General features: G+C 43.0%; 1 protein-coding gene across 1 annotated transcript in view; it reads right to left on the bottom strand.

Moving 5' to 3' along the window:
• LOC145345344 (pecanex-like protein 2) overlaps positions 1-21,422 on the bottom strand; it is a 220,115-nt gene extending 198,693 nt beyond the window's left edge. Inside the window, exons 1-2 of the mRNA XM_080193158.1 lie at positions 21,265-21,422; positions 5,190-5,407 (exon numbers count right to left, since the gene is read on the bottom strand). Coding sequence (XP_080049284.1) covers positions 5,190-5,407; positions 21,265-21,417 — 371 coding nt within the window. The 5' untranslated portion in view covers positions 21,418-21,422. The remainder of the gene's footprint in view (positions 1-5,189; positions 5,408-21,264) is intronic.
• Between the last annotated feature and the right edge of the window lie 4,283 nt (positions 21,423-25,705).

Here is a 25,705-nt window from a genome sequence, read left to right as displayed (position 1 = left end):
CCTCACTGCCAGAGGCAACTGCTCTTAATTCTTCTAACATTGCTTGACTTTACAGTCTTCCTCTATGCTCCACAACTGTTAGGATTTGCTGTATAATTTTTGCTTCTCTACTTGCTGGCCTGTTCTGCTTTGTTTTTTCTCATGGGCATACTTCAAAAAGATAATTAAATTAAGTTGGGGATTCAGCAATTTATACTCAACTGATGTAATGTAAACATTTTTTCCCAGTGAACAATCTGTCAGAATTCAACATGGCTGCAGCATGGAAGTGATTTTCCAATGGTGGAAAACTGGCTGCCCTTTACACAAGTTGTCTGGTTGTCCCTTCCACTTAAGTCAATTAATGGGTCGAAAGCAGGTCCAGCCCTGATAAATTCTGTAATTTGACTTACCCATACTAACAGTATAACAGGGATTGCATAGCCAACACAAAACAACCAGCAATGCAAAATAATAGAGGTAGAAATTAGGAAACGAGAGAAAGCTAGCTAATAATATAAAAAAAAAGATAGCAAGTGTATCTACAATTAGATAGGAAAAGAATAACTAAAGCTATTGTTGGTCCCCTTGAGAGTGAGTCTGAGGAATTGATAATGGAAAAAAAAGAAAATGGCAGAAGGGTTTAACAGGTATTGTGCCTGTCTTCATTGTAGTAAACTTCCCTAAAGCTATTTGAAAATCAAAACAGGATAAGGAGATAACAAAACAACTACCATCACCGTTAAAGGTGTGAATAAAACTATTAGACCTAAAGGCTGACAAGTCCTCGTGACCAGATGCTCTGCATCCTAGGATCTTAGAAGTGATTAAAGAGACTGTAGAAACACTAATTATAATTTTCCAAAATTCCTTAGATTCTGGAACAGTCCCAGCAGATGGGAAGGTCAAATATAATGCCTTTATTCAAGAAAGGCAGGTGACAGAAAGTAGGACACTATAGACCAGTCAGCTTAACATCTGTCACAGAGAAATTGCTAGAATCCATTAAGGAGGTTCTGGCAGGATATTAGGGTAATCATAGTGGGATTAAGCAGAGTCAACACGGTTTTGTGAAAGGGGAATCATGTTTAATTAATCAGAATTCTTTGAAGTAACAAGCAACATGGATAATGGGGAAAACCTGTAAATGTGGTGCACTTAGATTTTCAAAAGGCAGATGGTAAGGTGACATATCAAAGATTACGACACAAGGTAACAGCACATGGAATAGGAGATTAACATTAGAATGGATAAAGGATTTACTAGCTAACAGGAAGCAGAGATAAATGGATCTTCTGCAGGTTGGCAAACTGTAACTACTGGTGTGTCACAAGTGTTTGGGCCTTTAATCTTTATTAATCACCTGGGAAAAGGAACCAAATGTATGGGGCTAAATTTGCTAATGACACCAAGGTAGGTTGGAAAGTAAGTAGTTAAGAGGAGGTGGAGTTTGCAAAGGGCTATAGATAGGAGCATAACATGGGAAAATGTGAACTTGTCCTCCGACAGAAGGAATAGAGAAGCAGAATACAATTTAAATGGAGATTGCAAAATTCGGTGATACTGAGGGATCTGGTCGTCCTGATATAAGAATCATGAAATGTTAGTATGCAGACACAGCAGGTAATTAATAACACAATAAGAATGTTGGCATTTATTGAAAGGGGAATCAAGTTTAAAAGTAGGGAAGTTGCAATGCAGCTGTACAGGGCCTTGGTCACTCTACATATGGAGAACTGTGTACAATTTTGGTCTCCTTATTTGAAAAAGGATATAATTGTGTTTGAACAGATTACAAAAGGCTCATTTGACTCCTCGGGGGAGTGAAGAGCTTACCTTATGAAGCACGTTGGTTATGAGACTGGGGTAACATATAACTCCAGACCAGGTAAAAATGGCAGGGTTACATCAATGAAGGACATTGCTTCTCCTCCACAATCACCTCCCAATTCTCTTTTCGGCTCTCCTGAGTCCATGTCCAACTACACCCTTACCCTATCAGCCATTAATCATGTAGGAGTGTGCAATTACCTGACAACTAGAGTCAGTTAATTATCTACATTACCACTATGATTGCACTTCAAAAATACTCCATTGGTCATGAAGCTCTTATCTCCCGAGGTCATGAAAATGCCACAGAAATGCAAGAAAAACCTTTGTTTTTTTTTCAGATAACAATAAGATTTGAATATTTCACACAGTATAATTTAAGTTCAATGGATCCTCCTAGGTTCAGGTTAATGCTTGGCCTGCAACAACAAGCCTGTTGAGCTTGGTGGATTCTGACTGTAAGACATGCTCTAAGTTTGTTGTTTCGTAAAACACCATGTGCTGTGTTACCCATAATTTCCAAGGAGATTCATAACCTACAGGCAGAAAATGGAAACCATGTAAATGTTTGGGAGCACAGTGGTTAGCTCTGCTCTCTCACAGCGCCAGAGACCCAGGATCAATTCCAGCCTTTGGTGACTGTGCAGAGTCTGCACGATTTTCATCAGGTGCTCTGGTTTCCTCCCACAGTCCAAAGATGTGTACATTAAATGGACTGGCCATGCTAAATCGTCTTTTAGGTGTCTGAAGATATGCAGGTTAGAAGGGTGGGGATATAGGGATCGGGTGGGGTTTGGGCCTGGGTAAGATACACTTTCGAAAAGTTGGTGCAGACTCGATGGGTTGAATGGCCTCCTTCTGCACTGTGGAGATTCTATGGTAGGGATTCCATCGATTGCCAATTCCCTCTTAGCCATAACCTCACTGCCAACAGTCTGCACATCGCAATACCTCTGCTGATCTTCCTTCAAGGGCAAGCTCCTCGATAAAGTACTCCAGATGTGGTTGGATTTCAGTGTAGAGATAGCAGGGATCTAACTGAAAGGCAGAGTTATCTTAAGGAAAGGCCACCTTCTACTCCTATGGAAATAAAATTAGTGTTCTCCTTTAATTGAATTTAGGAACTGACATTTCAGGGAATGATGTGGAGATACCAGTGTTGGACGGGGTAAACACAGTAAGAAGTCTCACAACACCAGATTAAAGTCCAACAAGCCTCAACCAGGATCGTACAGAATCATAGAATCCTACAGTACAGAAAGAGGCCATTGGACCCATTTAGTCTGCACCAACCTTGGGTTCACGTCAGGCTGTCTGTAACCCCCATGACTTGCCTGGGCTTGCAAAATCTCACTAACTGTCCTGGCTGGAGACAATACACATCTCTTTAACCTATGCTTAACCCTCTCTCCACTCACATTGTCTGCACCATTAAGACTTGATTATCTGTAAAGATTCGCATTCTAACCATAATTCTATAAACTGAGTTGGTGTCTTTATATGGCCTGTTTGTGAACATAACTCCCAATCACCTGGCAAAGGAGCAACGCTCCAAAAGCAAGTGGCTTTTGCTACCAAATAAGCCTGTTGGACTTAACTGATGTTGAGACTTCTTTCAGGGAATGCCCAGAGAAATTCATATTGTACTGAGCCCTTCTTTTCATTTCCCCCCATTCTAATGGCTGGTAAAGCAGATACTTATTGCTCATCCATTGCTACCTGAAAAGGTGGTGCTGAGCCTTTTTATTTGATACAACTGAGTGACTCCAGAGAGTTTTTCCAGAGTCAACCACATTCCTGTGACTTCAGAGTCCTAAGTCTGAAAGGGTATGGGGCATTAGATTTCTTTTTAGTTCTTTGGCATTGCTGGCTAGGCCAGCATTTATTGCCTGTTCACAATCGCCCTGGGGTGTGTGTGTCTGTCTGTGTGTGAGTGTGAGCGAGTGAGAGAGTTATTCACCACAGAACTCTCTGCCTCTGACCTGCCCCTGCAGCCACAGTATTTAAATGGATAGTCTAGTTCAGTTTCTGGTCAATGCTAACCATCAGGATGTTGATATCGGAGGATTCAGCCATGATAATGTCAATGAACGACAAGGGCAATGGTTAGATTCTCTCTTGTAAGAGTTAGGCATTCCTTGGGACTTGAGTGAACGTTAGTTTTTTTTGTTTCCTTCTCTAAATGGCAATGGTAAATCAGTTCAGATTTTAATAACTGTCCAACAACTTCATGCTCATTTGGACCAGATTTTTATTTCCTTATGTTTTAATTTGAATTGCAGACTTCTGTTGAAATAAAAGTCCGCAAGAACATAAATGTTCTATTCATTAATAGGGGCTTCCTACTTGTTCTCATTTCTGTACAGTTTCCGGTTTTACAATGACTAAGATTACAAAATCTCACCACAGATATTATTGCCTTACTTTGTGTTGCAGAACAAGTGGCCCGAAGACCACAAATTAGAGAACAACTCTCCCATAAGATCATTAAAAACACTTTGCTCAAAGCTCATTCAGAGCCATTGCTTTCATATGTGGTTGTATAATTTTAAACCTCAGCACTCATTGCTGCAATCCATTCACGCTGACTGCAGGCTCCATTTTACTGCCTTCGGTGATTCGGGTAATTCTATATCCTACTTACTTGAAAAACCTATTGCAAATTATGCTTAGGTAAATTTCAGTACCATTCCCCAACAATACAGCACTCCCTCAAACCTGCTTTCCTCCAATGGTTACAGTGTTCCCTCAATACTGTTTCTCAGTCAGATTCAATGTCTCCCCAGCATTGCTATTCTGATTTTGCAGAACTCCCTCAGCATTGCCTGTGCAGCACTGCCTCAGCACCTCTGCTCCAACAGTGCAAAAATTCCTGACTACTGCCCCTTCAGCTGTGCAGCACACCTGTCAGCCTAAATTTTGTATTAATGTCTCTGGAGTGGGACTAGAACCAATGACCTCCAATTCAGAGTACAGAATTCACTGAGACAATATTGCCACTAAATGTAAGGAATAGCTGGCAGTCTAGTGAAGAGCATGATCACAGCTACAGTACAGTTCATGCAATGAGGTGTACCTCAGCAGGACTAGCATCCATTTGAAAAAAGGTGGATTCTCGGTTTAACATCTCATCCAAAGAAAATATAGCTAATCCAGCAGACCCTCAGCATTACACTGGAACTATTGGTCTAGATTATGTTTCAATGTCTCTTGATTGGAACTTGAATCTAAAGCTTTCTGACATAGGCAAAAGTGTTACTCACTGAGCAATGACCAGAATCACAAACAAAATGAATCCTTATCTTGTAATTATCTACATATTATATGTAAATCCTTCTTAAGAACTGGTTAAAGAATATTATATATTTGTGCTGTCTTACCCAGGACTAACAGAAGACACTGGTTGTTGTTCTCTATTGTCTCCTTCTCCAGATACAGCTCCATGCTTTGTGGAAGCAACAGTCTGGTCATTATGACGTATTATTTCTTCTTCCTCAAACATAAGGTGAAGCCGATAATTAACTGTCTTTATTACAGTAAAAAGGAGAGCTACTAAACTGCAGTAAATTCCAAGTGCGACTTTGCTGGGTGATGCAGCCTGCAAAACAGATCAGGAAAACAGGCTTTAAGAGGTTAGTTGTCATTTAAAAGTTCACTGATACATAATTACATGTTTTTCTTGTGCAATTTTGTAGAGCCAATTCACATTTTAGAATTTCTCAATTTCACTGTCTTGAGGAGCGTAGGAACAGGAGAAGCCCACTTTGCCCCTCAAACTTGTTCCTGCCATTCAAACAGATCAGTCGCTTATCCCCATTTATCTAAGAATGTGCATTTGGTGAATTGGCTATTCTAAATTGTCTCAATGTGCCAAGGATGTTTGTTTTGGTGAGGGGAATTAGTAAGACAAACATGCTGTGCCAGAGAATTACAGCAGTGAAACTGACAGCGAAGGAAATTACAGCAGTGAAATTGGTGGAGTAGGAAATGATAGTAGCATTTGAGTCATTGGCTTATGTTTATTAAAATAAAAATGTACGCAGTTTTCAAAAATGTGTTTTCAGTTTCTTCTCCATTGTGGTATCAGTGAACAGCCTGTTTAATCATTTAGCCTCCAGAGAAATGGCAGCAGTTAACACTCTCCTATAACTATATTTCTCATTTCCATCTAAAAGAAGAGCACTTTATAAATTATTACGGTTACCTGATCACATTTTTTTAAACAGCACAGAAACAGGTCTGTCAGCCCAACAGAGCACAAACTACCTTCCACCATATTCCATCTAACTCTTAACAAATATTTATTTTCCTCTCTCTTTCATGTGTTTGCCTAGTTTCCTCTTAAACGTAGCTGTGCTGTTTGCCTCAACCATCTTCGTTTTGATGGCAATTTTCACATTCTCAGCACTCTTTGGATAAAAAAGGTTTATCTTTGGATTTATTAGTGTCTAGGGTTTATTTATGGCCCTTGGATTCAATCTTCCCCACAATGGGAACATCTTCTTTACGCTTATCTTACCAAATCATTTTATAATTTTTAAGTCATCCCTCGATCTTCACTTTGCTGGAGGGTTCACTTTTTTTCCAATCGTCAAACCTACTCAGTTCTGGCACATGAAGGAAAAACAATTGAGTTTGAACAATGTTGATCTTGCTTTTCCATAAATTTATCTGAGCAGTAATAATTTAGACAGAAGAGGCATAAGAATCATTTGGCTCAAATAGTCCATGTTGGTGTTTACCCTACACATAAGTAAGCAGTGCTAATCACATTTATTCATCTTTCCCATACTTCTTCAATGACTTGGGGCAAAATTTTACCAAAAAATGGCAGTATTTTTCTCTCCAGAGTTAAGGCGCACTGCCTAAAAAATTAAGGGACGTGTTTCACCCTGTCATGCAGGGGAATAGGGCTCAAACACATCACCAAAATCCAGCTGCACTGAGACTGGGTGCTATGTTTAAAAGGCGCCCCGATCATAACAGGAATAAACCTCCTCCCCAGCCCACCATAGAGGTGTGAGGGGTTTCCCACTCCCGATCTGAATTGGCACTACCCCTCCTGCAAACTGGCAACATCTGTCACTGGCATCCCATGCTCTTCCATCCACTCCCAGCCCACCACAACCCCTACGAAGTTCCCACTGGGGTCAGCTTCCTGACGCAGGTTGGCACTGTCAGGTTACTGCCTGGCCATATCCCTCTCCCCCAGAGCTATACTCACCTTTATGCTTCAGGGAGACCCCCATGGCGGGTTCTGTCGAGGTGAACCTGCAGCAGTCACGCTGGCACCTGCTGAATATCCAATGATGGGGAAGTTCCAGAAAGAGTGCTCATTAATAACATGCTAGTATATTAAAACAGCTTCCAATAGTCCCATGGCATGTTTCACACCACTCTGCCTACAAGGAGCCTGGAAGATCAGAACTCAGAAACACACCAGTGCAAATCAGATTTCTGGATTTTGAGGGCATACTGCCATTCTTGCAGATGGAGACTGCAAATTCAAAATTACCCCCCTTAACGTGTGAATCAATTACTACCTCAAGTTTTGCAGTACACAATACTCTATATTCAGTAGAAACGTTGGAACAAGCTGCATACGTCTCCTGCTACCTATTACTGGTGCTCCAGGGGCAGTAGTTTTCTCAATGGGCACAATGTTCCTTTTGTATTTCTGCAGGTGTAAATCTATTTCTCACACCATGTATTTTCTACATAAACACTTTTAAGCACATTTCTCCTGAGCTTGTGATAAGCTATGTTCTATAGCCATCTTTGGCATCTCAGGCATGTTTCAAATGAATCTTCCATCAAGGTTGTGTGTAAATCAGGTATTTAATTCCTACTACTAGCAGCATTTTTAGGACAAACTGCCTTTTAGGCTAGCTTGCTGAAAAAGTTGAATTGGAATACACATTTCACTGTCCACTACAGTAAGGCATGCCAGCACCAATCCCACTCTGAAATATTCTCATTGATGTGATACTTGTGATGAAGTGGCTGAATGAAACAGCTGAACTCTCAAAGCTTGTTTAAAAAATAATTTGATGCACATCTTGCATAAATACTGGAAAGAAAATACCACATGCAATGCTCCGATTTTATATCTTAATTATCATGCTGCCTTGAATACTTTTTCATGCAAATAAACTGGCAAGGAGTGTCTTACGCAATTTGGTCACCTGCCCTAATATCTTAAGTACCTTGGTGTCAAATTTTGCTCGATTTATGTCTTGAGATGGAGACAGGGGATCTGAGATTCCTACCCATTTGAAAAATAGTCCTTCAACTAATAACGTTTGAGAATTCTACTGGACTATAGCACAGAATCAAGCTTTTAATCCTTCAACTTTATGGTGATTACTTTATCTACGGACCATTCCATGTCTAATTCTACTCTCCTGCTCACTTTCCAGTCTTTAACATTCTCTTGTTAAAAGAATTTATGCACACTTCTTAAAGAACAGAAATTCTAGGCTCCTGTTCCTTCCGCCACATACTTTTACTACTCTGTTCACTGAGTATCGTGAAACTGATGCTTCCTCAAGACAGTTCCTTGGGTTTTTCATTAAATTAAATGTAAAATGATCTCCTAACCACCACAGTTCAATCTCTTTGGACAAATCAAGAGTTGGAATGTGAAAGCTGTAACAATGCTGAAAGGTATTTGGCAGAAGAACCAGAGGACAGATCGAGCCGTACTATTTATGCAGCAAGATGCAGTGGTCTGGAATGCACTGAGAAATGGAGTGGAAACAGATTCAATGATAACTTCCAGAAGGGAGAAGCAAAAATCTGCAAGGCAATGCAGAATTGCAAGGGAGTGGGACTAGCTCTGCCAAAGAGCTAGCGCAGGAATTTTTCTTTATTCCAAGCATTGACTTCCTCCTTTTAAGTTGTCCTGCAGTTGTAGTTTGATCTGAGTCATTTCCAGCTCCACCTCCAAGAGTCAATAACTGTTTTCCTTTATCTTGATATTGATCTGAAATACCCTTAGATGCACTGACAACCCCAAGAGAGCTCTCCTCTGCTCCATCTCACACCAGCTCATCAAGCTATCCTTCCTCTTGACTTCATTCTATCAATTTTTTTTAGTTAGCTGTCAGTTAATTCACGTTTTGTCTTTTCTCCAGCTTTAGTTCTTCTTGGTGATTCCTCTCTATGTTCAATGCTCCTAGTTTCTGAAACTTCTGCTTTTTGTTCTCAAGCCTTAATCCACTTGTCACAAGCTCCATTAGCATGCCCACCTTGACTTCCAGCACTTTGCAAAAAAAAATTCCAGTTGAACGATATTTTTTGCCAGCTTAACACTCAGTCACTGAACACATCGGAGCTCTTTCTCAAACCACTGCATTTCTTTTCTGAATAACCTGCTCCTTGTCAACAGAGAATCATTCTTTAGTCCATTATTCTGCTTTTGCAAACCATTGTTTATCTGTTTGCATTTCTTCCAAGGTGAAAGCATCATTCCCTTTTAACAACTTATCTTTTTATTAGACAATTCTCCTGAATTGCTAACTTGTTCAACAGTTCTGTTCTCTTTTTTGGTTTGTCCATTGCAACGTCCTCCCTGGAACACCTGGCAGTTTCTGCTTCTCTGCCAAGTTTCCCAAGCTTATTTGTATTTTCCAACTGATTGAACTATCAATCATTCAATTGGATTTCTAGAAAATTCCGAAAAATGGTTTTGGTAAATGATAGCTCTGTTCTGACTTCTGCTTCAAAAGTATAGTAGCTTTTGCAGTAGATAATGCAGTATGTTCTACATGAGCACCATGGATCAAACCTTTGATGCATTTCACCCTTAGGCTAGCAGTTCCATCATCAAACTAATAGCATCAATTATATGGTATTTCCTTGGCCCTTCGGGTTCAGTGCAATAAACTGTGTTGCTGAGTTTCACGCGTTTCTTTTTCTCTCAGCTCTTTTTACCTTTTATTAACATCTTCATGCTCTGACTCCTAATTCCCTTACCATTTGCTGGTGAGTGTTGCACTGTTTCTTACTGGCCCTGAGAGGTTTCTAGCTACTCCCACTCTTTTTCCACAGTGCTTGTTTCTAGTCTTAATATAGCTGGGCTGCTTGTCATTAGATTATGGGTCACAAACTTTTATCTAATTTTCTATTTGTTGTAGTTCTTGGTGAAGTTTATTCAAAACTTTTCTTTTCTGTGACTTGTCTTATTTTTAGACTGATTACATCTTTATTGTTAATTTGCATTTCACTACCAAAACTTCCAAGGAACTTCTCATTACAGCACAAAAAGATGAGCACAACTGAATCGTGTTATCGTCAGCTCTTTAATTAGTTAGTAAGGGACTTCCGTTGCCCTCTTTCTAGGTTCTCTCCATACCCCTGTTCCCCGGGATCTTCTAATACTTCCTCCTCTCTGGGGTTTCTCAGCGTTCCCCCTTTCTTCAAGGTCTTCCACTGTGCCACCCTCTCTGGGGTTTTCCAATACTTCCCCTCTCTGGGGTTTTTCAGTGCTCCCCCTTTCACCAGGTTCTTCTAGTGTGCCACCCTGTCTGGGTTTCCCAACACCCTGCACCTTCTCTGGTGCCTTTTACTGTCTACTGAGTCTGGCGCTGCCTCTTTGAGGGCTTTTACCCCTTAAGCTCTAGTATTACCTCTTACTTGAGGCCTTAGTTTACTCTGCTGAGATCTTGCATTGCTTATGGACCCTCTTTATAGAATTTCCCTCGATCTGGAATGTTCTTTGATTTTCCTGTTCCTTTTTGTGGCTGTTTCATTGAATATTGTACCATGTTAAATGCATCACTGCTTTAAGACTATATAGTTTTTCTCACACAGGCTGCTGTTGCTCAGTCCATTGGCTTCCTTTTTGCAGGTGGCATTTTACAACAATAACTCAATGCAAGTACAGAATGTTTCCGGCTGCTGTAGTTAAGGCTTTTCTTCCTCCAAAACTGCTTACTTATGAGTTTCAACCATTTTGTTTTAAACTTTGGCTTATTCTCTTGTTTGAAAAAGTTTCCAGAACATATCTGCTGGAAGTCCTCTGTTCATGGCTCTTTACCCAAACTCCCTGGAAGTTCTGTTCAGATTAAGGAGCTGCAATAGTTCTCTGAGGCCCCTCTTCCCTTTATACTCTTCTTACGTTTGAATCTGTTCAACTGAGTCAATATCATCAACTTCAAAAAAAAAACCTTCTTCCCAGATTGCCAGGGTGGCACAGTGGTTAATACTGCTGCCTCACAGCTCCAGGGACCCAGGTTCAATTCTGGCCTTGGGTGATTGTGTGGAGTTTGCACGTTCTCCCCACGTCTGCGCGGATTTCCTCTGGATGCCCTGGTTTCCTGCCACAGTCAAAAGATGTGCAGGTTAGGTGGATTAGCTATGTTAAATTGCTCCTTAGTTCAGGGGATTAGCAGGGTAAACATGTGGAATTATGGGGAAAGGGCGTGGGTGGGATAGGTGTTGGTGCAGGTTTGGTAGGCTGAATGGCCTCCTTCTGCACTGTAGGGATTCCATAATTTCACCTTTATAAATCTGAAACGCAGCTCTCTTCTAGCTGGGCATGTATTCTCTTTACTTCAAACTCCTGTCCTTTTCACTTTTTATTCAAGTTTCACTTCTCTTGCTCCTGAGGCTGAACACTCCATTTTCTTATATCTTCCCAAATCTTGCCTCGGTTATATCTTGCCAGGTTCTTTACTTCAATTGCTCCTCAGTGTCTGGCACTAGCTCAACAACTATCAGATCTGCCCCAGGGGTATTTCTCCCCCCAACTTCAATATTAAACCAGATACCCACAGGTAAGCTGTGCCATTGACTTCCATCTCATCACCAGTGCTATATAGTGTTGTGTGGCCACCATCTGGAATTATCAAGAGAAACTTCAGATATTGTGGGAACAAGGTATTTATTGAATAGAGAAACTTGGGGTACAGGAGGTTTATGCAGCACAAAGGTTGCCTTGGGGCAAAGTTGGGGCCCAGTTCTGCATGCTTATTCCATGCTTCCAGAAGATTCTGTCTGAGAGAGGACTCCACCCTCTGGTGTGAACAGCCACTCTTAGTTTCCATTGGTCTCAAGTCAGGTAACCTTTATTGCTGTACTGTCTTAAATAGAGAGACACCACATCACAACACTCTGGGATAAAAATTATCAGGCCTTCAATCCAATAATTTCTCCCAAAACCATTTCTCTACTAATATCGATTTCCTTCAGTTTCTCAGAACTTCAATTCATATTCAGGTACAGTGGGTACTCCCCAGAGCATCTTCCTTGGTCCTCTAATGTTCTTGCAATACATAAATGGCATAGGAGATGAAATCAATCCTGAAACCAAAATTAAACTCTGCAGACATGTACAGATCCATTCATAGGCAAGAAAACCAAATATCGATGCAAAAGGAGTTGAATGTTCTGAAAATGGTACTATAGATGGCAAATATCTTCCAACTTGTCAAAACGCCACATCATGAATGCAACAAGTTGATGAAAGCTAGGACCTTCTCATACAGCATGATGGGAAGTACCTCTGTCAAGCAAAACCTGTACCTTGGGCATCACCTTTCAAGTGACATGACAAGCGTATAATATATAAACCACGCTTGAAATGATGCAAACAAAATACTGGGACTTTTAATCTTGCCAAATGTGACAAAACAGTCAAAATTGTTACATACAAGATTTTGATACATCCCACACTGGAATACACAGCAATGGTATGGGAGCCCTACCAAGCCCACCTTGTAAACAAATTGAAAATGATTCAAAGACATGCAGCACAATTCATCTTCAACAACTGTGCTGGAATATCCAATATTAAGTATACACTGCACTCCCTGAAGTGACCTATACTGCAACAACAAAGACAGCTGAGTAAGCCAAAACTGTTCTGCAAAAGGGGCTTACCGGTTATTACTGATACTCCACCATATGTTAAGCAGTCAGTCAGTTACAGGGGGCAAAACTGCAACCAGTTTGTGCCTCTCTAGTGTCACACACAAACATACAGCTTCATAGCAAATACTATAGGAGACGGGAATAACCTTCTCCAGAAATAACTAATCAAACCACTTCATAGGCATTTGATTTTCTCTGTATACTTTAAATCTACAAACATGGTTTCTCTGTATACTTTAAGAACAAAAACATAGTACAGGGAAAAATCACAGCTCAGAGTCAGACTACCTCCGGACAATGACGTTTTACTTTGATGTCTGGATACTATTATCAGATTCTGATAACTCACTACAATTAACATAAATAACAAAACATTATTAGAAAAATAATGAAAACATTGACAATCACTGGACCTGATAACGTAAGGGGAACTTGCAGATGTTTTCACCATAATCTTCCAAAGTTCTCTAAATTCAGGAATCATCCCTTTGGATTGGAAAATCTAACTTTAATGTTGGGAAGTTACTAGTATATATAGGTAAGGCCAAAATGACTGAGCACTTAGAGAAATCTGAAATAATTAGGGAGAGCCAACATGCATTTGTAAAGGATAGGTCACGTATGACAAACTTAACTGAATTTTCTTAGGAGGTAACTAATGTCGTAGACCAGGGAGTATCTACAAACATGGTTTATATCAGCTTCCAGAAGGCAATCAGGTTCCACTTACAAGATTGTTAGCAAAAGTTAAAGCCCACGAAAATAAAGGCAAATTATTGAACTGGTTAAGAGATTGATTAGACAGTAGAAGACAAAGCGTTGGGATTATGGTAATATAATCAAATTAGAAAGAAACGACCAATTGTTACCCAAAAGGATCGGTACTGGGGCCTCAACTAGTCATTATATTTAATGATCTAATGAAGAACTGTATATTTAAGTCTGCCAATGACAAAGTTTGCTGGCACAGTAAACAACATGGACGGGAACATAAAATTACAAAGACACATTGATAGATTGAGCGAGTGAGGCAAAACTGCAGCTGATAAAATTCAATGCCTATAGTCTGAGGTTATCCAGTTCGGAACAAATTGACATTTTTAAAATAACTAGACAGCAATAATATAAAAAGCGCAAACAAGATTAGACCCTGGTTAGACCACATTTGGAGCACTGCATATAGTTGTGGGCACTGCACTTTGAATCAGCATAGATTCAACAACAACTTATATTTATATACTGCCTTTAACATAATTAAACGTCCCAAGGCACATCATTGGAGCATCGTAAAACAAAGTATGACACTGAGCGACTTAAAGCAATATTAGGTTAGATGACCAAAACTTGGTCAAAGACATAGATTTTAGAAGGATCTTAAAGGAGGAAACTGAGGTTGAGAAGCAAAGAGATATAGGAAGGCTACTCCGGAGCTGGGGGACTACGCAGAACTACAGGAGCTCAGGTCAAGGTTTTTTTTTAAGGAGCAGGATGATGAAAGCAGATTTAAAGGAGGGATGGACAACATCTAAAGAGAGAACCATTTACAATATTGGCTAACATGGTGACCAGGAGGGAAAGCGAGATGGGTCAGCAGTTTAGTGGAAATAGTATCAAGGGAACAGGAAGTGGATCTCATGGAGCTCAGAGAGGGCATGAGGGAAGAGAGAAAACAGAAAAATGCAATCTCCAGGGCTAGGGCAAAGAGGAAAGCATTGAAGGAAGCTTGGACAGGTGATCGAATGGAAGGTGGGACGTAGCAGAGGCAATTGATGGATTCTCTTAATCTTTAGTCCATGAGCTCGTCACTTGTTGTTGGACACGAGAATGGAGAGGGCAGAGAAGAGGTGTTTAAGGCAATGGTCTACATTCCAGAAAAGAAGCCGAGAGCTATCTTTGCATTCCAGATTATCCTAGAATAGTGAAAGCAACTTCGGCAGGTGGAGGAGGACCCAGTAATGTTTCAAGTGGTCCAGCCAGACCTTGCTCTAACTAGCCAACCCAGTTGTGCATCATATTCTTTCAAGTCTGCATCCCTCGAACCTAAGTGAACAAGATGAGCACTATATCAGAATGTTACCAGGGCTGTAAGGGTTAGAATCGGAGAGATTACAAAGACTAGGCTTTTATTCCCTGAACTATAGAAGGTTAAGTGGTTATTGAGTTTTACAGGATATTGAAAAGGATTATTAGGATAAATTAGAGAAACTCCTTCTAATGGTGTGGGAATCCAAAATAGGGAGGGAAATACCTTAAAAATCAGAGCTAGGCCATTCAGGAGAGAAGATAGGAAATACTTTTTCATGCAATATGGTAGAAATGTACAACATTCAACAACAACTTACATTTTTGTATACATACTTAACATAATAATATGCCCTAATACTTTACAGGACAGTTGTGGAAAAGAATTGAACACTGAGTTGCACAGGAGAGAATGGTCCAAATGGCCAAAAGCTTAGTCAAAGAGATGGTTTTAAAGGAGGACTTAAAAGAGGATTAAGTAGAAAGGTGGAGAAATGTAGGGAAGGAATTCCAGAGCTTGGGACCTTGGCAGCTGAAGCCCAAGACTGCTGATGGTGGAGTGATTAAGATTAGGAATGCTCAAGAGGCCAGGATTATGGTAATACAGATATCTCAAAGGAGTGAGAGGCTGGAAGAGATTACAAAGATAGCGTGACACAACATGTTTTGAAAAACAAGGATGAGAATTTTAAAAGCATAACGTTGCGTGATATGGAGCCAACACAGATCAGAGAGCATAAGTGACAGGGGAGCAGAACTTGATGCAAGTTAAAACATAGAATAGAATATCTACAGTCAGAAGGCCATTCAGCCCATCGAGTCTGCACTGGCAACAATCCTACATAGGCCTATCCCCTTAACCCTACATATTTATCCGACTAATCTCCCTGACATCCTCCTAAGGAGTGATTTAGCACGACCAATCAACCCAACTCCAAATCTTTGGACTGTAGAAGGAAACCGGAGCACCTGGAGGAAACGCACGCAGACACGGGGGGTACGTGCAAACTCCACATAGGCAATGACCCAAGCTGGGAATCAAACCTAGGTCCCTGGCACTGAGGCAGCAGTGCTAACCACTGTGCCACCCCACCTAGCTCCCCCTTCAGATGGGCAGAGTTTTAATGGGCAGATTATAGTTGGGGTGGGGGAAGAGGGTGACGGGGGAAGGATGTGACACCATTATAACCCGATCTGTTTAATCTCAGATAGTTGCAAGAAAGAGATATAGAGATGGAAGTAGACAGTCTTAGTAATCGTCCAGATATAATAGAAAGCTCATGCCAGAGTCAAATATAACACTAGGCTACAAAAAGGTGTGGTTAAGCCTCAGGCCTCAGATGTCAGGCAGAAGGATGGGGTTTGTGGCAAGGAAAAGCCAGAAAAACATACAAAAAGCTAGCTCAATTAATAATGTTAAATCTGAGATTAATAGATTTTGAAAGTAAAGGGTACCAAAGGACATGCAGCCATGTAGGATTGATGAAATTAGGATACATAAGGAGATCATTGTGCTCATTAGTCATTTTTTAAAAAATGATGTAATCAGCTGTCTAATTCCATATGCCTTTGATTCATATCACTTCACATAGCAATTGTGTAAAATGCTCAGATCTAAAATTGACAACTAACTAATCTAGCATCAGTTTTTACTTAGGAAGAGTTTTCCAAATTTTTAACCACTGTTTGCAGGAAGTGTATCCTAAATTCATCAGACTTATTCCAGGAATGGTGGGCCTTCATGTGAAGGCAGATTGGGCAAATTGGGTCTGTATTCTCTACAGTTTCAAAGAATAAGAACTGATCACATTAATACCTATAAAAGGAATGGACAGAGTAGATGCAAGTAAAATGTTTCCTTTGATTGAGGAGTCTAGAACCAGGGTACATAATTTAAAAGTAAGGAGGAATTCCACTTAGAGTTGAGGAGTTTTTTTTTACACAGAGCTGTGAATCTTTGAATTTTCTATCCCGGAGAGATGTGGAAGCTCAGCCATTGTGTACATTTAAAGCAGAGATTGATAGGTTTCTGATGGAACAATGACAAAGCATTATGGGGATAGTGAGTGTAAAATGCATTGAAGTGTCCAATCAGCCACAATCGCATTTAATGGCTGAGCAGGCTCAACGGGCTGAATGGCTTAATTCTGTTCCTATGTTCATTTTCGAAAGGTCATGCTCTAATTTTTACACTATGCTCCCTAATCATGGGCTCTTCAACCAGTGGGACTAGTTTCCTTCTATCAACCCTACCTGCCCCATTAATATCTTGGAAACTTCAATCAATGACCCCTTAACCTTCTACATTCCAATGAATGGCCTGGTTCTGATTTTAAGGTTTTTCTCCATGTTCTGGACTCCCACACTATTGGGAATAAATGTGACACCAACATTATAAACAGATCGGCTTAATGTCAGATAGTTGCCAGGGAGAGGTATGGAGGTAATAGTAGGACAATCTTAGAAGGATTATTGGACAAATGCCAGGAATAGGCAGGTTGTCCAATGAGGAAAGAGTTGGAAAGGCTAGGTTTATATCCACTGGCGCTTAGAAAAATAACAGGCGTTTTGACCAAAACCTTTAAGATCCTGAGGGGTCAATATGGGGGAGGATGTTTCTTCTTATGACAGAATCTAGAACTTGGGGGTCACTGTTTTAAAATAAGAGGTCGCCCATTTAAGACAGAGATAAGGAGAATTATTCTCTCTGAGGGCCGTGAGTCTCTGGAACTGTTTTCTCAAAAGGCAGCAGAAGCAGAGACTTTGAATATTTGCAAGGTGGGTAGATTCTTGATTAGCAAAAGGGTGTAAGGTTATCAGGGAGGTTGACAGGAATGTGGAGTTGAGGTTAAAATCAAGTCAGTTGTGATCTTATTGGAAAAACAGACTCGAAGGGGTGACTGATCTCCTCCTGCACCTAATTCACATGCACAGCCATATATTGTTGTATTTTAAGATTTTTGATCCACAAGGAAGTGAGGGGTTATGGGAAAGTGGAGTAAAGGTCACAGATCAGTGAAGGACCTCAGTGAATGGCAGAGGAACTCAAGGGGCCAAATGGTCTACTTACTCTATTTTACATTTTCTTACTTATAGCTTTCAGAAGCAATTTGGCCCACAGATGTATAGCATGCACGCTCACAGCATGTGGGCATGCCCTGGCACTCATGAACCAAATTCCTGACTGTGAACAAACAGCAAGATCCAACTGCTTCAACGTGTTGGAACTTTGGATCTGCTCAACAAGTGGATGGAATCTATTGCACAAGGCAAGAGAAAGAAGATGTCATCCATTCAATTGGCAAGCTGAAATGTCAGTGCCTCATGTGCATGATTGATAGACAACTTGCAGCTTGTCTGTAACACAGATAAGGCAGCTGTGATTGGTTGAACTCCCTGCAAGACACCAGGCTTGCTGAGAGTAGATTACCAAAAGAAAACAATTCCATGTTCATTTGGCAGGGGAAGAGTTCGGAGGAAACATGTCAGCAGTAAGACTCTGCTGTATAGAACTCACTACTTTCCAAGCTAGAAACCCCACAAATGGTTCAGAATATGTTCACTCCATTTGCCTTGCAACACAAACTGGAGCAATTAACTTCATGAACATCTTTGCTCCAATACCATGCCTCACTAGAGATGAAAGATCAATTTAATGAGAAGCTTGACATTGATCTCAGCAGAATCTCTGACCAGATCATCTACTGGGAGATTTCAACACAAGAATGGGCATGGTCATGCCGTATGACCCTCCTGCCTTGGACATCATGGCCTGGGAAAGATAAATGACAATAGAGGGTACTTGAATTTTTCTGCTTTGCATAACTAAGACTTTATTTTAGAAAAATAACATGCCACAAGGTGTCCTTGAAACATCCAAGATCAGGGCATTGGCACCAGATCATCTCTGAACACTATTCTCAACATTCCAGTGTTGACAGATTATACCCTAGTGTGTATCAGGGATAAGATAGAACCTTCAAAGGTTTTTCATTCTTCTAACTTCCCAGAATGCAGAAGTGAAAGAAACATACTTCAAGATACCGTCTATAATACTACACTCACAATGTATGGGAAGCAAGAGCAAAAAAATGGTGGCTGGTTCAAGGCTAACGTCATTGTGATGGTACCTATTACTGAAAAGCCAAGCAATCCATTCTTATCAATTGCAAAAGAGATCTGAGAGTGAAGCCTCTGAATGCATCAAGAGTCCAATAGAATGAGAGGCAGCACACTGATGACTACTGGTTGCAATTTTGTCAGAAAGATCCAGATGTCTTTTGACACAGGGAATGCTTGGAAAAGGCAACAGATTCATCAATAAAGGAAACCACTCTACTGAAATCAAAGGCAGAAGAGGTCAGGGACTGCAATAGACATCCTCAGTTCTAATCTGGGGGAAAGCACTGCCACCAAGAAAGCTCTAGATACCTAGGAAGCCTGTTTGATTTGGCAGATCTGGATATTGAACACACGGTGGGGGAGCTTAGCAAAGCTACTGACTTTTCTGTCTCTGCTGGTAGGAGGGAGCCATGTGACAGGGCATACATAATAGAGACTATAAACCTAGATGACTATAGCAATGGCAACAACTATTGAAATGACACTGTTCTGAGCATTATGGGAAAAGCATTTGCTCTTATCAAGCTGGCAAGAAGCATGCATCTTCAGTCCCAGTTTAGTTTCAAAACTGGAAGATCTAAAATTGACATGATTTTCTCAATCTTGGCAGCTACAAAAGAAATGCTGTGAACAAAGGAGGCCACAATATAATGGCTTAATCGATTTCACCAAGGCACTTGATCACATGAGCAAGGCAGTTTATTTAAGCTGTTGGAGAAAACTGGCTGCCCACTGAAGCTGTTCAGTGTTACCTCCTCTTTCCATGACATGATGGATAAAGTTAGCTGTGGCAAGGCAACACTGGATCCCACCAAGATCCTCAGTGGGGTCAAACAGGGTCGTATTTAATACCAGAAACAGAAAATGCTGGAAAATCTCTGGGTCATCCAGACTCTACACGTTGGCTCTATTCTCTCTCCACAGATGCTGTCAGACCCACTGAGATTTTCCAGCATTCTCTGTTTCAGATTCCAGCATCTGAAGTATTTTGCTTGCATCCGGCACTGACACTCTTTGGTACAATTGTCTCTTTGCTGCTTTCATCTGCCTTAGGTTACCTACAGAGGGTATTTCCAACCCAGAATTGATGGAAAGTTGTTCAGCCTTGCTTGTCTGAAATCCAAGATAAAGGTGTATTGAAACCTTATTAGTAGAATTTTTCTAAACTGATGATGATGCACCAGCAGATGAAGGCTCAGCAGTTTTATTTTCGCTGTCTCAGACAGGTCTTCGGTTTCTCTTGGCAGGACAAGGTCACAAACTCAGAGGCCCAAAGGCATGCTAATTCTATCAGCATACACTCACTGCTCAGCCAACATCAGTGCTGGCTCAGCCACATCCAACAGGTAGATCAGGTGCATGCAATCTGAACTGGCATCTGGGTCACAAACTCCTGGGCATCCATTCCTCTGCTACAAGGATACCTACAAGGGAGACATGAGGATGGTGAGCGTTGAAATTGTTAACTGGGAGACTGTCACTGATGGCCATAACCTCTGGAGTCCATTGTTTAAAAGTGCACTGGAAGAAGTGAGCAGAAATGAAATGCTCAGCTGGCTGAGAAGACCAGCCAAAGAAAACAGAAGCCAGAGAATTATGCACCTTCTCAGCCCACTATCTTCCTCTGCAGCAAATACTCCCATGCAACTGTGGGACTCCTGAGCCATACTAGGTTATAGCAGACAAGTGACCATGTCTTACAAAACAGAAGGTTGCTATGACACGTCTAGCTGGTTAATTTGTAGCAAAAGCTGCCTTTGCTACAAATAAACCTGTTTGGACTTTAAACTGGTATTGTGGGATTTCTTCCTGTTTTACCCCAGTCCAACGCCGGCATCTCCACATCACGTCTAGCTGTAGCATGGCTTATATCCTCTTATATTCAATTCCTTTGCATATAAAGACCAAGATTCCACAGAGCAAGCACGGGCACAGTGAATAGAACAGGAGTAAGAGTTGAATGGTACCACCAACTCCTCACAATTACTTCAGCTGCTGCCCAAATAGTGACCCCTTGCCCATGGCCACACCTCTCCACCTTACCCATCTGCCCTCACCTTGCCCACAACACCACTCATGTCATTCCACCCTGACCCCACATCCTCATCTCTAATCCCTAGCGGTGCATCTCCACCTCCAGCCACACCAATACAGCCTCCCAATCTTGCCCCCACAGTTGCAGCTCTGCCACCAACAACTCTCACCCCAACTCCCACACCACCACTCGCCCTGGCTCTCCCTTGAGACCTCCCCCCTACATCCAGGCCCTAGCCTAAACCCTAGACCTACCCCCAACCCCACCTTGAACTTCCCCCCCGCCACCACTCCAGTACCATCTCCAGCCCTAACCCCACACTGGGCCCACCGTTACCCACCCTAGTCCCGGCACCCATACTTATCCCGGCCCCATCGTCAGTCCCCCACTCGCTCACTCACCAGGTGGAAGACGAACGGCGTTCCGAGCAGGCCTATCCACAGGTACAGGTGGAAGGTGTTGGAGAAGCCGCTCTGCTGAGGCTCCAGGAAGCAGCCGCCGGTCAGCGCGGCCCAGACCCCGCGCCGGAAAAGGCGGACCAACTGCCAGCCCATCACGAGACCACCCCCTCCCCCAGCCCCCCCGCGCTTCCCTCAGCCCCGCGCGAGACACCCCCACCCTCAGCCCCGCGCGAGACACCCCCACCCTCAGCCCCGCGCGAGACACCCCCACCCTCAGCCCCGCGCGAGACACCCCCACCCTCAGCCCCGCGCGCCACCACGAGATCCCTCCCCCCCCAACTCAGCCCCGCGAGCCGCCGCGAGACCACTCCCCCCCCTCAGCCCCGGTCGCGCGCAGCCGCTAATGAGAACCCCCCCTCAGCCCCGGTCGCCCATTGCCGCCGCCATCTTTCTCAACGGCCTTCCCGGCATCCTCCGGGCCACAGCTGGACGGGTCACTCTAAGTCAAACCTTGGCCCCGCCCCCAGAGAAGGCGCGAGAGAGGGAGGGCTGGACAGTGCCCCCGCCCCCCATCCACTCTGAGGGGAGCAGTGTGTATCCCCCCCCTACTCCCAGTCTGAGGGGAGCAGTGTGTATCCCCCCCCCCTACTCCCAGTCTGAGGGGAGCAGTGTGTATCCCCCCCCCCCCACTCCCAGTCTGAGGGGAGCAGTGTGTATCCCCCCCCCACTCCCAGTCTGAGGGGAGCAGTGTGTACCCCCCTCCCCCCACTCTGAGGGGAGCAGTGTGTATCCCCCCCCTACTCCCAGTCTGAGGGGAGCAGTGTGTACCCCCCTCCCCCCACTCTGAGGGGAGCAGTGTGTATCCCCCCCCTACTCCCACTCTGAGGGGAGCAGTGTGTATCCCCCCCCTACTCCCAGTCTGAGGGGAGCAGTGTGTACCCCCCTCCCCCCACTCTGAGGGGAGCAGTGTGTATCCCCCCCTACTCCCAGTCTGAGGGGAGCAGTGTGTACCCCCCTCCCCCCACTCTGAGGGGAGCAGTGTGTATCCCCCCCCTACTCCCACTCTGAGGGGAGCAGTGTGTATCCCCCCCCTACTCCCAGTCTGAGGGGAGCAGTGTGTACCCCCCTCCCCCCACTCTGAGGGGAGCAGTGTGTATCCCCCCCTACTCCCAGTCTGAGGGGAGCAGTGTGTATCCCCCCCCCTACTCCCAGTCTGAGGGGAGCAGTGTGTACCCCCCTCCCCCATTCTGAGGAGAGCAATGTGTACCCCCCTCCCCCAGTCTGAGGGGAGCAATGTGTACCCCCCTCCCCCATTCTGAGGAGAGCATTGTCTATCCCCATCTCCCCCATTCTGAGGGGAGCAGTGTGTATCCCCTCCCTCACCCAGTGTGAGGGAAGCACTTGTCTCATAGTTTCTTTGGATCTGAATTGATTGATCAACCTGTAGGCAATATTCCCACCAGGTAGGTGAAAACAGCAATCACTGGTGTTTTACCCCAGGCTGGGAAGGACAGCGAGCACTAGTGTTTACCCCTGGCAGGCACTGAAAGCACAAGGGTTCCCTCCTAGCCTGAGGATAAACAGGCTACTCCTCAACGATGCATCTGGATTTTAAATACATTCTCCCAGTTCCCATATCTTTATTTGAGGTTTAATGTCACGACTGGGATGTTTGAATCAGGTTTTCAACCTACATCACTACAACTGATAACAAAAAATACCAGCCCTCACTGTCACAACATTTCCCTCCCATTCACTCAGATATCCTTGTGCATAAAATCTAGGCTGTCAGCAGTGAAGTCCTGAATGAGTACCACTTTGTCAGAGGTTCTAACTGTTGGATGAAACATTAAATTGAGATTGTTTTCTCTTTTTGTATAGACATAGCAAAAGCCTATGGCACTGCTGCAAGAAGAATCCTCTTCCCCATACACCTGCATTAATCCCACTGCTATGCTTGCATGCCATAACCCCATGTAATTCCCAAAGTAAACCCACTAACCCACTCCCTTGATTTGATGGGCCAAATGGCCTAATTCTGCTCCTATAGCTTATGGACTTATTAGGTTCTTGAGTGGTAAATGGATCAAAGATTACAGGGAAAAAACAGGAGAACTACGTTGAGAAACTTAACAGCCATGATTGAATGGTAAATTGAATGGTTTTATTGTCTCTCCATAACCCTGTATCAATCAAATATTAACTGCATTGCTGCGCTCCCAGCACAGACCAGTACCAATCCCAGATACGTTCCATTGGCTTGTATCAATCTCAACATGTCACTGGCAGCATCAACCAATCCAAGTGCCCAATTTCTTATTTATCAATTCAAAATTGATCTCACTGCTTCACCATCTCCCCATTGCACTACTGCAATCCTTATAGTCCCATTCCCTTATTAACTCTTCCAGTCTCAGACTGATTCCATTCCCAACTCACAATTCTGTATCAATCCATTCCCAATTCACAGTGCTGTATCAATCCCACACTAATCTACTGTCTCACAGCTTTGTAGCTTCAATTATTGATTTCGTAGAATCCCTACAGTAGAGAAATAGGCCATTTGACCCATCGAAATCAATCCCACCAAGGCCCTGTCCCTGAAACCCCACAAATTTACCCTGCTAATTCCCCCAGATGCTGAGGGTCAATTTACCATAGCTAATCCACCTAACCCACACATCTTTGGAATGTGGAAGGAAATTCATGCAGACATGGGGAGAATGTGCAAACTCAGACAGTCACACAAGCTGGGAATTTAACCCAGGTCCCTGGCTCTGTGAGGCTAACCACTGTGCCGTTGTGTTTCCCTGCTCTCCCTGTAAAGCATTGCATGAACCCCAGGTTTTGCTGTCCATCTGTTCGATTTATAATAGTGACTGCTAATCTAACTTTGTAGATTGTGATCTAAACAAAGTCTTTAGACAAAATGGCTGGGAGGTTGCAGTATCACAGTGGCCCCATGGGAGGGCAGCAAGCTGCTGTGTTAAAATGTGTTATAGTTGTAGTTGCGGGGGTGAGCGCGTGGAGGGGAGAGGGGGCCACACAGATTGGACAAGGTTTTGCCCTACCGGTGATGATGCATGGGGATTGAGGAGACCCCACTTAGTCTGTTATTTCTTGAGACAAAGAAAACTCACACCAGAAAAGAAAACGCTTAGCATTGTCAAACAAACAAAAAAGTATTTTCCAGTCAGCAGCTATGAAGAAGGTGCAAATTGTTGACAGAAAAGTGCAGAGGGGACAGGACGAGGAGGCACATCCGTGTTCTAGAGTTTTATAAAATAAAATGTTTCTGTGGGATGCTGTCAAGACCGTGACTTTGCCAGGATAGATGGATCTTAGATAAACATGTAACTAGAATTCCTCAATCACAGAACGTAAAGTCTCCCATTCCCATTTGACCTTGATCTTTCATCGTCAACCTCTATAGCTTCAGCATTTTACCCTCCCCGGTGCCAGAAATGTCAACACAGATAACATAAGAATGCTCTGAATTTCATGAGGCTTCCACCCACTGCATGATTATAACTTCGATGTGGAGATGCCGGCGTTGGATTGGGGTAAACACAGTAAGAAGTCTCACAACACCAGGTTAAAGTCCAACTAGTTTATTTGATAGTAAACCCACAAGCTTTTGGAAACCCTGCCACAGCAATCTCTGCAAGACATGCCGGATCATCGACATGGATGACATCATCTCACGTGAGAACACCATCCACCAAATACATGGCACATACTCATGCAACTCGGCCAACGTTGCCTACCTAATACGCTGCAGGAAAGGATGTCCCAAAGCATGGTACACTGGGGAGACCATGCAGACACTACGACAACAGATGAATGAACATCCGCTTGACAATCACCAGGCAAGACTGTTCCCTTCCTGTTAGCGAACATTTCAGCAGTCACGAGCATTTGGCCTCTGATCTTCAGGTTAGTATCTCCAAGGCAGCCTTCACGACATACAACAGTGCAGAGTCGCTGAGTAGAGATTGATAGCCAAGTTCTGCACACATGAGGACGGCCTGAACCGGGATCTTGGGTTCATGTTGCACTATCTGTAACCCCCATGACTTGCCTGAACTTGCAACATCTCACTTACTGTCCTGTCTAGAGACAATATACATCTCTTTAACCTATGCTTAATGCTATCTCCACTCACATTGTCTGCATCTTTAAGACTTGAATAGCAGGCAACCTGTAAAGACTCGCATTCTAATCAGTATTCTGTAAAATGTGTGTGCCTTTATTTGCCCTTCTCTGATCAGAACTTTCTACACACCTGACGAAGGAACAGCGTTTCCGAAAGCTTGTGGGTTTACTATCAAATAAGACATAGGAGCAGAATTCGGCCACTCAGCCCATCGAGTCTGCTCCACCATTCAATCATGGCTGATTTTTCTCTCATCCCCATTCTCCTGTCTTTTCCCCATAACCC

Source organism: Carcharhinus amblyrhynchos, chromosome 7, assembly GCF_965287045.1.
Source record: "Carcharhinus amblyrhynchos chromosome 7, sCarAmb.v2.hapA, whole genome shotgun sequence".
Classification (NCBI taxonomy): domain Eukaryota; kingdom Metazoa; phylum Chordata; class Chondrichthyes; order Carcharhiniformes; family Carcharhinidae; genus Carcharhinus; species Carcharhinus amblyrhynchos.
The sequence above is the reverse complement of the archived record's forward strand: the minus strand, read 5'-3'. Positions and strand labels throughout refer to the sequence as shown.